The following is a 15,000-nucleotide window of genomic DNA, read 5'->3' as shown; positions in this document are numbered from 1 at the left end:
ACATACATACATACATACATACATACATACATACATACATACATACATACATACATACATCCATACATACATACATACACACATACATACATACATACTAATACATACATACATACATACATACATACATACATACATACATACATACATACATACATACATACATACATACATACATACATACATATATACACGCATATATTTCTATCAAAATTCTCAAAAACTGTTTATGAACTGTTTTGTGCAACACAACGAATAGCCAGTGCTATTATCTTATGAGCGGGATGCTTTTAAGCAAATTGAATTCATAACAAAATTTAATCCTCCATCTTTCTTCCAAAATAGGCCATATAATTTGTTTATATTTATTGGGGATTTCATTACTGGGTTATTGTCAGAGATTGCATGTGGCTGGTTAAAATTTGGACAAGGAAAATATTTTAAGACATTTTTTTTGTGCTGTGAATTTAATTTGTATTCTTTCGCTCGGTTTCCAATTAAATTATATCTGATTCATTGCCTCAAAACAGTGTTATGTAGTGTTGATCTAAATGCTAAATTTGAACGTGTAGTAAAGCATTCAAGGTATGGGTTAAGTTTACGTGTGTTGTTGAGGTCGTTGAACAAAGCGGTTAAAATATGATTATTTTGTATGAGTAAAGTATGATTAAACAGATTATTATTATTTTTTATACATATGTATTGGCCTGTGTGTGTTTGTGTGTGTGTGTGTGTGTGTGTGTGTGTGTAATTGTAAAGCGCTTTTGAGGGATGCTTAGGCGCTATAGAAATATTATTATTATTATTATTATTATTATTATTATTATTATTATTATTATTATTTATCATTATTATTATTATTATTATTATTATTATTATTATTATTATTATTATTATTATTATTATTATTATTAAAGTAATAAAAACAAAAATGTTACATCAAGTGTTATTTTAACTTTTACTAAACAAGTCAACTGCCTTACTCTGGAAAACATATGTTTAAAAGTGTGGCCGTCTTCGCCAGGGTTTAGGGTTTTTGCCAAGATAAAGGTCATTTAAATCCATCGATATTTGAGGCACGAGTTCTCTGGCCAAATTTTTAAATACCTGTTTTTATTTAAAGATCACCGGTTAAACAACGTTTATGAGATTTGGTTCATCCCGACATAATATCTTATTGAGACGATGGGTCACATTAAAGGTTTCAATTGCTTAACCCTCTCCTTAGCAACCACAGGAAAATCGTCACATTTGTCACGATCCAACCAGCACTTTTATCATTCATATTTATTTTGTAAATCACACAATATAAAGAAAAATAGCTATAAAACATGACACTGTGTAATATAGTTCATTTTGCTGATCAATATTATGCATATATACTGTATTTGTTGCTTTCCTGTTTGAGTAATAAAAAACTATTTTTGTGTTGGGTGGGTGTGAAAATTTGGGGAAAATTCTGAAAATGGTTGGTAAGGAAAGGGTTAAGGCAGTCATGTGACATATTTCCACGGTTTTATCAGGTACAAATTTTAATCACATGCGATTGTGTTATTTGTTATTCCAGAGGGTAATATTATGGAAATTAATTTCGATTTCAATTTGTAATCAATAAGTTCATGATTTGCACCGTTTTGCATAATTTGTTGTTTGTCCTGAATACCCTCAGGCCAATGGAGAGTTAAGTTTATCTCGGTTTCTGCAACGTTAAACACCGGCAGTAAGTATCAATAACTTGCTACCTTTTGGATTTTGCACTAGTGTATCGCACTTTGCTTTCCATCCGAACTAACAGATTCAGCAACCCAATTAATCTGTACTCTTTCAATATTGGTTACTGCCTGTTTTCGGGTTTGTCTTCACACATTTCTCATTCATGACAGTGGAAAATGAAGGAGAGAGATTATACAAATAGATGCACAGGGAACATAATATGGTGTTTAAGATACATATTTGGTTCCACTTGACTTTCTGAGGACATTGTGAAACCGTGTTAATGCACACGAAAATTGTGCATATTATATTCATTACTTCATTCATCATTCGTTTATTTTTCATTGTCTTCCAAAGCATTGTGAGTTGACTGGATGCTTTGTGATCGTGATTATTTTACTTTGATTATTTCCTTTTGAAAGTATTGTGATGTAAATGTCATTAAACCGCACGTGCATGGGTTATCCAAACAAACAAAAAAGGCATTCAATGATGAATGTTGATTTATTTATCTGTTTCTATGTTTTTCCAGGCCACAATAAATAGCACTTGAAACACTCCTGGATTTTAAATGTTCACAAAATGAACATTGCAAAAGTTCAGTGTTAAGATGAATCACAAGATCAACACAATAAATTCATTTTTAGCAGTGAACATAAATAGTCATTTTTTACATAAGAACAAATGAAAAAAATTCGAATAAATAGATACCGACATGCACTTATTTGCAGGTCTGATAACCCAAATGATAAAACAACGGGAATATTCTCCATAACAACAATATTAAATCAGGCCCATACTTGAGCTCTATTATCAAGCCTGGAAATACGGGCACCTAGCTAGATGCATATCGATTTTCATGTGATCTTTTATTACCTTCACGCTAATCGTTGGTCTGTAACAAGATGATTAAAATAAAACAAACTTACACAAGAAAGTAAAATATTCTCCATTAAAACAAGGCTACATGTGCGGCTATGTGGTCTAGTGGCATGACACTCGCATGGGTTCGAGCCTCGCTCGGCGCATAGTTGAGTCCTTAGAGAAGGCTCTTTACTCACATTCTCTCACCGCACTCAGGTGTAAAATGAGTACCTGGCCGTTAACATCGTTGTCTCTGTCCGAAAAAATTATAACATCGCCTAACAGACGGCATGTCCCGTCCTAAATGTTTAATGTTGCTGTTGGCCAGGGACCCCTTGTAAAGCGCTTTGAGCACATTTAGTGGATATTGCGCTATATAAAAGCTCATTTTAAAAAATGTAGCATTTTGATGTACACATAAAAACTCGATTTCATGCAAGTGTTGCTACTTGAAGCTGTAAAAAAATAAATAACTAAATAAAGATTCGCCTCATCAATCCCTTCATTGTCACATCTCTCATTCGTCTTTAGTGTCTCATTCATTGAGTTTTGTTGACAAAAGGGAAACTTGAAACGCCCACATCATGTCTTTGTAAATTAAATCAAAGCTTCTATTCCACTCTATCACTGTTAGACTGATATTCGTACTAGTATGAAACCAAATGGAATGTAGAGAGGTGGCATCAAAACCTTTAATTTAAAAAATATAGAAACAACAACAGTAAATAAAAAATAAAATTAAAATTGACATTTAAAAAGATAAATTTAAAAATTTAAAAAAACCCAACCACCAAAATAAACCAATCTAGTGCCTTATATACTTTTTTTTATCAGGGTGGCCTAATTAATAAAAACCAAATGGAAAATATAACTATAAAATTTCTCTCCTTCCCATGGCGTCTATTCTCTCTCTCTCTCTCTCTCTCTCTCTCTCTCTCTCTCTCTCTCTCTCTCTCTATCTATCTATCTATCTCTCTCTCTCTCTCTCTCTCTCTCTCTCTCTCTCTCTCTCCCTCTCCCTCTCTTTCTTTCTTTCTCTCTTTTCTTTTTATTCTAATTCTCATCTCAGTTTTACAAAGTCATGCTGACATTTTAAAACGTACTTGTATCAAACAATCTTCGACAATTCCAAAGAACAAAGACATATTATATAACTAATAGTATGTGTATTTTAAAATGTTTTAAAACATTCAAGTTTTTGAAGTTTTAATTAAAAAAACAAAATTTGAAGCAAAATGTCATGCCATTAACATTTAACATGGAAAAGGGTAATTATAATTTGATTAAAGATGGAACGTGTAGGAGGGAAATCTATACTTAGATAAAATATTCAATTCCAAGTAACACGCAAACATTGTACATTCCAGCACGGTTACATCGAACACAGTTTCCTCGAACACACGGTTTCCTCGAACTCATTCGAATGTCCCGATTTTTTTACCGTATTATTCTTTGTAATCATTTAATTCCTTCCTCGACCTAATTCTTATCTCGAACACGGTTTCCTCGAACTAATTTCACTCAGCCAAAGTAAATTTAAAAAAAAAGATTAAAAAAAGATAAATATAATAATCAAAGGTTTTTTTTTTTTAATGCGTCATGTCATTTCGACCACCGAAAAGTTACTGTGACACTGACAGTTACGTATGTGTTTGTCGTGTTTATCTATCTACATTGCAGGTGTGTCTATACACATGCAGACAGACAGCCATTCACACACTTCAACACCGTTTCGCATAACCGACACCTCTCTACTTATTCTTATCATTTCGCCATTTGTTTTAATTTCAATGTCACGCGCCATTATTTGCACATGGTTGGCTACTATGGTGAATGGATTTTGGGATAGAGAAACCAACCCTTCCCTTTCTCCACATACACACACACACACATACACACACACACAAACACACAAACACAAATATTACAGCTTATAACATGTCATGTATAAAGTCATCTCCCTCATTATATCAAAAAAGTAAATAAACAATAAAGTTCCTTTTTTTTCATCCTCAAGCGGAAATTTGTCTTCGTGTCTATTCCAAGGGAAGACTGAAGTGACCCAGGCGTCAGCCGCATCGCAGCATCGCAAATTGAGCTAAGGCCAGGTGGCTTGTTGAAGGCCACAAAAGGTGATGGATATTCGAACTAGGTATCTTTCGGGTGTATTTCAAAGTCCATACTAACTGCTGAGCCACACTGCCCCACCCTGTCCCCTCCCCATCAAGTCGTTTTGGCAAGGCACGGTTTCCTCGAACTACTGTTTCCACGAACGTTTTTGCATGTCCAGAAGGAGTTCGAGGAAAACGTGCTGGAGTATAACATTTTGATGCCATAACTGTAATATAAAGACTAATTTTTACATTTTTTTTTGGAAAGGAAATGATACAAAATACAAATCAGGATAGAATCCGTTTTTTGCAGTTTTAAACATTTGTTTTGTGAACAAACATCAAGAACGTAAGATCGTAATCATCATTACGCTCCCAACCGTTACCACCACCACTGCAATCGTCGACACCACCACTCACTACTATATTATTATACTACCGCCAATAATTTTATTGTTATTATTGTTATAATAATAATTATTATTATTCTATTATTATCATCATCATCATCATCATCGTCGTCGTCATCATCATCATCATCATCATCATCATCATCATCATCATCATCATCATCATCATCATTATCATCATCATTATTATTATTATTATTATTATTATTATTATTATTATTATTATTATTATTATTATTATTATTATTATTATTATTATTATTATTATTACTATTATTATTATTATTGTTATTATTATTATTATTATTATTATTATTATTATTTATTATTATTATTATTATTATTCTATTTATCATTATTATTATTATTATTATTATTATTATTATCATTATAATCATTATCATTATTATCCTTATAAATGATTTTACCATTGTCATCATTATTATTATCGTTGCTATTATTCTAGTTATCGACACATACTATTCTCATATCTAATATAGTTTATGATGTTGGTCCAAGTACGTGCCATTTCATCACAGCAACACACATGATGATAAATATAATCAATTCTAGTACTGTCATTTGTCATTTCCTTAAGAGCAACAGTTTTCAATGCATACAGCTTGGAAATCTTTTCATTTCAAACAACTTTCCTGTCATTTTTTTTATGTTCGTGCCTCAGCTGAAGGTAATATGATTACTCTCAAAAGCTCATTTAGCTGACAATGTAATTTCAATATGTCATATCGATTACATATTATTATATCGATTAGTTTTCCTTATTTCGATGCCTGTTCCGGAAGTCTAGCCTATGCAAATCAAATAAAATGTTATAGATGGGGAAATAAACAACCGCCATCTTGCGTAACTTATTAACCGCATTACCTTGATGTAATATTTCTTTTGCTCAATCCATCACGCTCTGTCCTAAAGCCACAGAGGCTATTATATAAAGTAATTGAATAAGATCCAGATTTCATTATGGTCCATAGCAAAATGAAAGGGGTCGCTAGAGAGGGGTCATTCTTTGATTGCCTGCAGCCACAAAAATGAGACGAAAACGACGACGACGACGACGACGACGAAGAAGAAGAAGAAGAAGAAGAAGAAGAAGAAGAAGAAGAAGAAGAAGAAGAAGAAGAAGAAGAAGAAGAAGAAGAAGAAGAGGGTGCCACGTCGTTTCTGAGGGCCCAAAATGTTTTCTTTAATTCTTGAACCTTCCATTATAACTTATCCGTTTTAAAAAAAAAATACGTTCCTTATGAAACAAGACACCTGGCCGGTATTAATAATTGAACGACGTTGGAAACTTTCAAATGCATTAAAGATAAATTATTTCCCATCAGAAATCTATCAAAATTACGATTGCTTTTTCCATGTATAAGATAAGTAAACCCATAACACTAACGTTTTATATAGAAATTTAATGAGATAAGCTTTCATATCATATTATGTTTATCTCTCTTTGTTATTCCCATTGTGATCAAACGTTTCCCCATCTAAACAAGAGTGCGACCATCAAAACAAAAGTGCGACCGTCAAAACATAGGTGCGAATACACCCACTCTGATATAATCGATTTTTCACAAAATTTTCTAGCAGTCGGATACGAGTCAGATACATAAACATCTTTGAAACTTAAGTTTCCTTTCCTTATGTCGCTTAAGAGGTTTGAATGGATAAAAAAAATAAGTCGCTTACAGTGGGGTTATGCATACGACGTGGTATAACTTTCTAACCATAAGTTTTGAGCCCCAGTCTTAAGGATTGATTCCTTTTTAGAGAAAGATGAAATTCCGTAATAATGAACATCAAGTTACAAAGGCGGTTGAACCTCCTCCTGGTGTACTTTCCTACTTCATTCCTTACTTATTTCTCTTGTTCCTTGTCGATTACAACGGTACTCTTCAAGCACATCGGTGGGGACCATCTTTCTCTGTTGGAACCAGAGAGTCCAGCCTCCCTGTCCACAAATCATATCCATGTTTCTTTCATTCTACAAAACATTCTTCTCCTCAGGTGGTTTCAAACTATGGCCTGCCTGGTTACAATATGGACCAATAATGTGATGTCACAATCTCCATGGAAGTGTTGACCAGTCCTCTGGTGGACTGGATACATAACTTGTGCAACTGATCCTCTGGTTTCAGTATCTTACTTTCTAGCTTAAATATTGCCGGTCGTAAACAAAGATCATCCATCCTCGCTCTTTTACACTCCCTTATCATGAAAATCTACCTATACATTCTGCTACTAAAATAGTTATACTACCTTATGATTCAATATGCAACCTATTCATTGTTTGTCCTCCGGAGGACGGGTTACGTGCTTCAAATGAGTTTTGAACCGGAAGAGAACAATGGTGGTTTTATAATAATGATAATAATAATAATAATAATAGTAATAATAATAATAATAATAATAATAATAATAATAATAATAATAATAATAATAATAATAATAAATAATAATAATAATAATAATAATAATAATAATAATAAGAAGAAGAAGAAGAAGAAGAAGAAGAAGAAGAAGAAGAAGAAGAAGAAGTAGAAGATGAATATGATTGCTATTGTTATAAATATTACTATATAAATTCTATGCAGAAAATACGACCATTATGATATCAATCACCATAATATTATATATCCTACCATAGTATCATTTCTAACCCAGAAATCACGAGGATGCCCCTAGGCCCGAATCCCTAGCTTATTAAGAGCCCCTTCGCTGCTTTTCCCACCCACTAACTCTCTAAATAGAAAAAAAAAACATCAGAGAAAAAAATAGGAGCATGAAGATTCTGATGAGGAATAATTAATGGGCGGTGAGGACTCCGAAAACTTTTTTTTTGCAGTCAAACGCAAGATGGCTCTCGCTTCTAATGTCAAAACGTGCCCAGAGGCTAAAACATCTACCAAAGACAGTCAGCGGATTTCCCCTTTGCAAAGGACCCCTTTTTGGGGGTAAAAAACAAACAAAAAACATACGCCACGGAATCAAGTAAGAAGGCATTGGTGTGTATCATATAACAATTTTATTTATTTAATTGTTAAAATGTTTTGGTGTTCTCTTTTTGACAACCGAAGTGATGATCTCTCTTTATACTCTCCCTCTCTTTCTCTCTCTCTCTCTCTCTATCTCTCTCTCTCTCTCTCTCTTTCTTTCATTCTTTCCTACTCATCCCTTCTCTGTGGAATCGGCTACAAATCCATAAGCATTCTGTTTTCATAAAGCGTTTTGATCAATATTTATACAGGTAGTATCTATGTGCATTCTTGTCAAAATTCAATAAAAAAGCAAGCATATTAAACTGAACTTGTGACCACACCAATAACGTCAATCCATTATGCGGGAGTGTATTCATTCCATCCTTCGGCAAAACTGCTATGAAAGTGAAAACTCCAAAATGTGCAAAATATATTTATTCCAGATGAATCTGGAACAGACAATGATCTTCATCTTTGTTATAAGCTTTTGCACTTTAATCTGTAATAATTTGTATTTTAATATCTTGACGATTTGATGACTGTATTAATAAATGAATGCTGCTTGTTTTCTAGCGAATAGGGGTTCTAATATTATTTTTAAAATTGCCAATCCTTTGGGAAAAGCCAAGGACCAAAAGGTTGTTTATTGGTATTGCTGCAATATATGAGCCCCTTTATATAATATATTGTTTGATTAAAATGTAAAAAAAAAATTAACTAGTTTGTTTTGGTTCATTTATTGTAGACTAATTTAAGATGTAATAAAACAATTTTTTGAAACAGAATATATCATATTTATCTCTCTTGTAACAATTTTGCTCTCACGATGTTTCAAAACTTTTGAACAGTGTTATAGTGTGTTGGATATTAAATATATTTTGCATTTACTTTTCCTATTTTGGTTCCTCTTGTACAGTAGCCCCACCTCGCTACTATTTATATTTGTGTATTCAGATAAATAAAGAGAAAAGACACATTCAAAAAGTGTGAAAAGTTTTCTCCTCCCTGGCTGGTTAAGGGGGGGGGGGGGGGGGGGCGACATTAAAAATGATGACTTTTGATTCAGTTTGCTAAAATTAGATTTTGGTGGGATGTTGTCATGTGACCATTTGTCTGCATAAAAATTGCATGAGAACTTCATCTTCAGTTTTTTTTCGAATCAAAATAACGTATTTTGTGACCCATAGTATGGTTAAATCCTGCCGATTTTTAGTTTCAGTGGACTGATTTCATGAAAGAATATCAAATAGTCTTTATAACTAAGTAAAGGCAAAAACATATCAATGAAAAGTAAAAACTCTCCTCTATCTTCAACAACCAATCACTTTGTTCTTAATTATGTCATGTGGTCACAATCCAATAAGAGAGCGAGAGGAGAGTTTTTGCGTTTTTCTCAAAACTATAATTTTCTCCTCCCTCAGTTTTCAACCAATCTTCAAACTTTCTACAAATGAGTGTCATCCAAATACGCAGGTCCTCTAGAAGCCGGATTTAAAAAAAATAAAATTATGAGTAATTTGTAATTATGTTACTTTTTTCAAGGGGAATAATTGATTAATAACTTTGAACTTCATTTTTAAAGTTTCTAATTTTAAAAATAAAAATCGGGCTTCCAGAGCCTCTTTATTTTCCTTTTTTCTACCTCTGGCCAAATTATTATGGTAATCTGTTGATAAACAAAAAAACCTTTGACTTTTTAAGATGTGTTGTTTATTTTCCAATATGGCGTCGTTTCCATAGCAACGGGCAACTTTTTTTGAAAAAGATTATATGCAATGCTCCTTCCCAAACATATACATTATGACTGTGCATAGAAGTTTAGGATATTTCACCAAATAAAAAAAATGACTCTTTAGTGTCGCTCCCCCCCCCCCCCTTAATATGATAAACAATAAATAGGAGTGTGATTTCGATCGCATTTTATAAATAGATGTGTTTGTTTTTATAGAGGATTCATTTGATCCAAGGACGCCAATTATAGCATATGATCCATAGAATGGTGCAATAGCAATTCCATTTTTCGCTAGTCATGAGCCGCTTATTGGAAATGGACCAAGTTGCCTTCAGCCCATAATTGGGCAACAGGAGCCCCAAGCCCCCATTTGTCTATATGTACTTAAGCCTGGTTAGCAACCCCGCAATCATACTGCAATATCTACAAAGTCAACGTCAAAACTTCAACGACCCTTGCAATTCCCACCGCCACAAAAACGTATCGTCACGATATTTCACTACAAAGATGTGGCCGTGACACAGAAACGGCTCTTTCTATAGATAGTATGCAGATGACGCCACTCAGGCCTTTGTTATTGTTTTTGCCATCCGCGTTTGTGAGTTGTTCTCACTAAACTGTATCAACCTGACTATAAACGTTCATGGTTACACAGAGTTTGTGTGTTGGTCCGTTATAATTCCGGATGGCAATGTTGTGAACTCCTTGGCCAAGCGCATTCTATCTATACTAAAAAAAAAGTAAGGTCTTTGTCAGCATTGAAAACAGTAACACTATAAAGAAAGATTATAGCTGAAATACAATGCCAATTTTCAATTAAATGTCTCAACATGAGTAGAAAACTTTTAAGGATCAAAACGTCATATTTCTAATAACGAGAATTAAAAGGTGCCAGATGAATATCAATTAAAGTACCACGGGTCGTGGGCCAAGCCCGGGTCCCAACTTGTACGGTTGTGTGTGTGTGTGTGTGTGTGTGTGTGTGTGTGAGAGAGAGAGAGAGAGAGAGATGGAGAGAGAGACAGCGAGGGAGAGAAAGAGAGAGAACGAAAGAAGAGGGAGAGAAATAAATAAATAAAGAGAGAGAGAGAGAGAGAGAGAGAGAGAGAGAGAGAGAGAGAGAGAGAGAGAGAGAGAGAGAGAGAGAGAGAGATGACGCATTAGCTAAGCTATCCGGTTGTGAGAGGGAGTGAGAGAGAGAGAGAGAGAGAGAGAGAGAGAGAGAGAGAGAGAGAGAGAGAGAGAGAGAGCGGGCGCAATAGCTAAGCTATCCGGCCACTAAAAAAATCATATTAAACCTTTTCTGTATATAAAAAAAATATCACAATATGGTGACATAAAATTCAGAGAAATTATTTTGCCTAACTGATATATATCACACACCATTAGTCGCCTTTTACGACACGCTGGCTTGACGTTGGGCTATTCTTGACCCTCTCAGTTGAGGGACCCCGGACACCACACGGCGACTAATGGTGTGTGATTCCCCCATCTTTGAGTCACCTGGTCCTCCAGGTTGGGGGTTGGCAAAGGGTTAACACCCCTTTCCGTTAAACTCAAACCGTTACAGAAACACAGACAGACAAAACAAATCCTTTTTTTAGCTTGGGCGACCGAAGAGTTTCTGGAATTACAGAAAAGAAGCTGATATACAGAGAAGTGGTAAGACGTGGAATGAGATAAAAAAGTTGGCTCAGGATAGAGAAGGATGGAAACTGTTTGTCTGTGGCCTATACCCTGACCCAGGGTGAAAAAGGCAATGATGATGATGATGATATATATTCTGTGTCTGTGGATTAAAAACTTTTTAGGCAAAAAATGACTGGCTATTCATTCGATGATTTACGTCTTAAAATTATATTTTTCCTATTCAGAAAACACCCTATTTCTGCGCTGGACGTCTCAACAGATCACATCATTCCTCCAATGTGTTAGTCTTATCTCCTCCCTCTTTATTTTCTTTAAAAAGTGCAAATTCTTCTTATGTTTTGTTTTCGTTACAGCTTATCTGCTTAATAATACTGTTTTCTTTTGTTTGTTTGTTGCTTTAGGTCTCTTCCAACACAATTGAGGTTATATGAGAGACCGCTGAAACAAAAAACAAGCAATCTAACAAAAATAGTACAAATGTAAATCAAAATCATAACCTAAAGATATCATAAGCTAAATTATAAATAACCAAGAACAAACAGGCAGAAGATTTACAGAAAAAAAATATCCCCTGTCAAAAATACAATCACAAACCAAAGAAGCAGGATAGGCTAGTAAAGAGAAGAAGAAACGACATCACTATCGGATCGTACACCCATGCGAACATCATAGGTATATGATTCAAGGGTGATGCTCCCATCCAACCACCCGCTTAATAATACTGAATAAAAAAAAACACATAACAGGTGGACATAAAAATTGAGCTTTTATATAGCGCAATATCCACTAAACGTGCTCAAATCGCTTTACATTTATTGCAACTAGGAAGAAAAAAGACATCTTTCAAAAATTAAGAAACTATGTTTTAAATTAGCAATAAATTCCAAAAATAATAGTCTGAGCCAAAACGACAATAGAGCTTAAGTTTATCTGGATTTCTGTAGCATTTATTCAATCCAACAGAACCAGTTACTCAATGATAATCCATTTGCAAAATAAGTCTTTTTAAAATTGTGAACAGAGTGCTTTATTCGGAAATGTCATTGGTCTATCAAGACATACAATTTTGGTAATGGTTTTGTAAATTTAACATTATGTGTTTACCATTTTAATTACAAGAAACCCATAATATTTCAAAATGGGTTATTATGCAGTTGTTTGCACCATGGATTGGACTATCTACATCACAGCTAAGACGTACGAGCGCTCGAAACAGTGTTGCTTTCCTTTCATAAAATACACAATTGTTCACAAGAAATAAAATGGGCCGATGTGCACTTACTTGCAGGTCTGATAACCCAATTCTTAAGGGCTCATTGTCGTAATAGAAATCTTTAAAAAATGACGCAATATATTGCCCATTACGACAATGATAAAATTAGGCCCATAAGTTGATTCGATGTGGATCAATTGATGTGTTTCTTAGTGTAGAACCCACGTACTTCAATTTAGCAGATATCAACCATAATGCCTCTTACACCTCTTAGGCGCAGCGTGGCTCAGCGGTACGGTCTACGCTTCGTACCCGAAAGGTACCGAGTTCGATTACCAGCTGCGCTGTGTGACCTTGAGCAAGTCACCTCGCCCTAGCTCAATTTGCGGCGCTGCCCTGCGGCTGACGCCTGGGTTATTCCAGTCTCCCCTGGAGACAAATTTCCTCTATGGAATGAATAAAGGGAATTTTACTTTATTTTTTATTTTAAAAAATATTTTTTATCAGTACTGATCACCAAGCCGTATTATGAAGAGCACTGTTGAAGAATACCGAGACCTTTAGAAATACACTGGAGACTTTCAGTTGAAGGAAATGCCGTTATTGAAATCTCTTTTAAACTTGCGCAACGACAGTTCATTTAAAAGAGGAAAAAATCTTTGACGATTGGGTTACACAGTATCTAAATGTCAAGTTTTGACATATACGCAATCAGGTCATTAACTTAAACCCAAGAATAAAGCCAGCGACATTTTCTTACCTATATTTTTAATGTTGGTGTCCGGAGTTTCCGACCGGAAAAGACAAGACCGGAAGATGGCTTTGGATGACGTCATTATCTTGTTATCCGATGGGCTGAATGAGTCAGATAAACGATCTGGAACAGAAAGGGAAAAACAGGAAGAAATAAAAGTCATTTTCGTCTTTTAAAAAATACAGTATTAGAAATATAATCCCATTTGGACCTGGGCAGTTTAACAACATTCCTGGAAATTCTAAAACGTTCAATGATCTTCCTGAGTACCTAAGCTTTTGACATGATGTGATTCATTTTAATCGATTTTTACATGAGGTATAATTTGTTTGATTTTGGTTGGTTGGGTGGGGGGGGGGGGGGGGTGGCGTATTTATGAAAAAGGAGTTTTATCAGTGCTTGGCAGTGACTTAATCGATTTTACCAAGAAAATAGTATCAATGAATAAATGGAACACGAGTCGTTTCGCAGTTATTACGATTAGTCTCTTAAAACGCGCAGATCTGAGGCCAGTTTAAAGTCAGGTACAATTCACAACAGCATCAAGAGGGATAATATAATATTATGTAACAGTATGTTCTCACACAAGAACACATCGCCGGAGCCAAAATTACGTCACCCATCTAGATAGTCAATAAATACGCTCATTATCGGATCCAAGACGAGACATCGCACCTCTAAGGCGCAAACGCTACATCAGAAGCGAACCCCGACTGAAATGGTGATGAATAAGAACTGTTTACTTGGTGGTGTGACGGTCTGTGATGTCAGTCACCAGGTGATTCCATTAAAACGGAAAGAGTGTGCGTTTTTATTCAACCTTTTCAGCGAATGTAAAATAACGTTGTATACACGAACACATTGCAGCTGTCGTTTCACACTGGAAGATTAGGGATTCGTTTAACTTGCATAACTCATTGCTTTCTTCACATTTAACGACCTGAGATATATTATAACAAAATGTTCATTTGTCAATCATTAATGATTCATTCATCCATTCATTCATTCCTCCATCAATTTATCCATCCTTTCATTCACTCATTCATTCTTTCTTTCATTAATTAATTCATTCACTCATACATTCATTCATTCATATATTCATTCATACATACATCCATATATTCATTCATTCATTCATTCATACATTCATTCATTCATACATACATTCATTCATTCATCCATCCATTCATACATCCATATATTCATTCATTCATCCATTCATACATCCATATATTCATTCATTCATTCATTCATTCATGCATTCATTAATATATTCACCACGAAGGACTCTTTCTTTTCTCAAACAAGAAAGTCAATGAAAATAAACCCAACAAAATAATGGGAAAGACTTTAATTAATAAAAATACAACCAAAAAAAAACAACAACAAAAAAACAAACAAAAACAACAACAAAAAAACAAAACAAACACAAAAAAAAACAATACAAAACCAAACATGATTGTTTCCTTTTATTACGTCTTCCTAATCAATAATGTTACCCACTAAAGTAATGTGATAACATGTTAGATCGAATGATCAAGGTAGTGAAAATTGAGTTTAATA

The 15,000-nt window shown here is 34.3% G+C and overlaps 1 protein-coding gene across 1 annotated transcript in view; it reads right to left on the bottom strand.

Moving 5' to 3' along the window:
• Positions 1-15,000, bottom strand: part of LOC144974132 (neprilysin-2-like) — a 215,422-nt gene that overhangs the window by 24,082 nt on the left and 176,340 nt on the right. The window contains exon 5 of the mRNA XM_078917034.1: positions 13,444-13,560. Coding sequence (XP_078773160.1) covers positions 13,444-13,560 — 117 coding nt within the window. The remainder of the gene's footprint in view (positions 1-13,443; positions 13,561-15,000) is intronic.

Source organism: Berghia stephanieae, chromosome 5 (genome assembly GCF_034508935.2).
Source record: "Berghia stephanieae isolate SIO BIC M18660-M18661 chromosome 5, UCSD_Bste_1.3, whole genome shotgun sequence".
Classification (NCBI taxonomy): Eukaryota; Metazoa; Mollusca; class Gastropoda; order Nudibranchia; family Aeolidiidae; genus Berghia; species Berghia stephanieae.
This window is presented reverse-complemented; position numbering and strand designations above follow the sequence as displayed.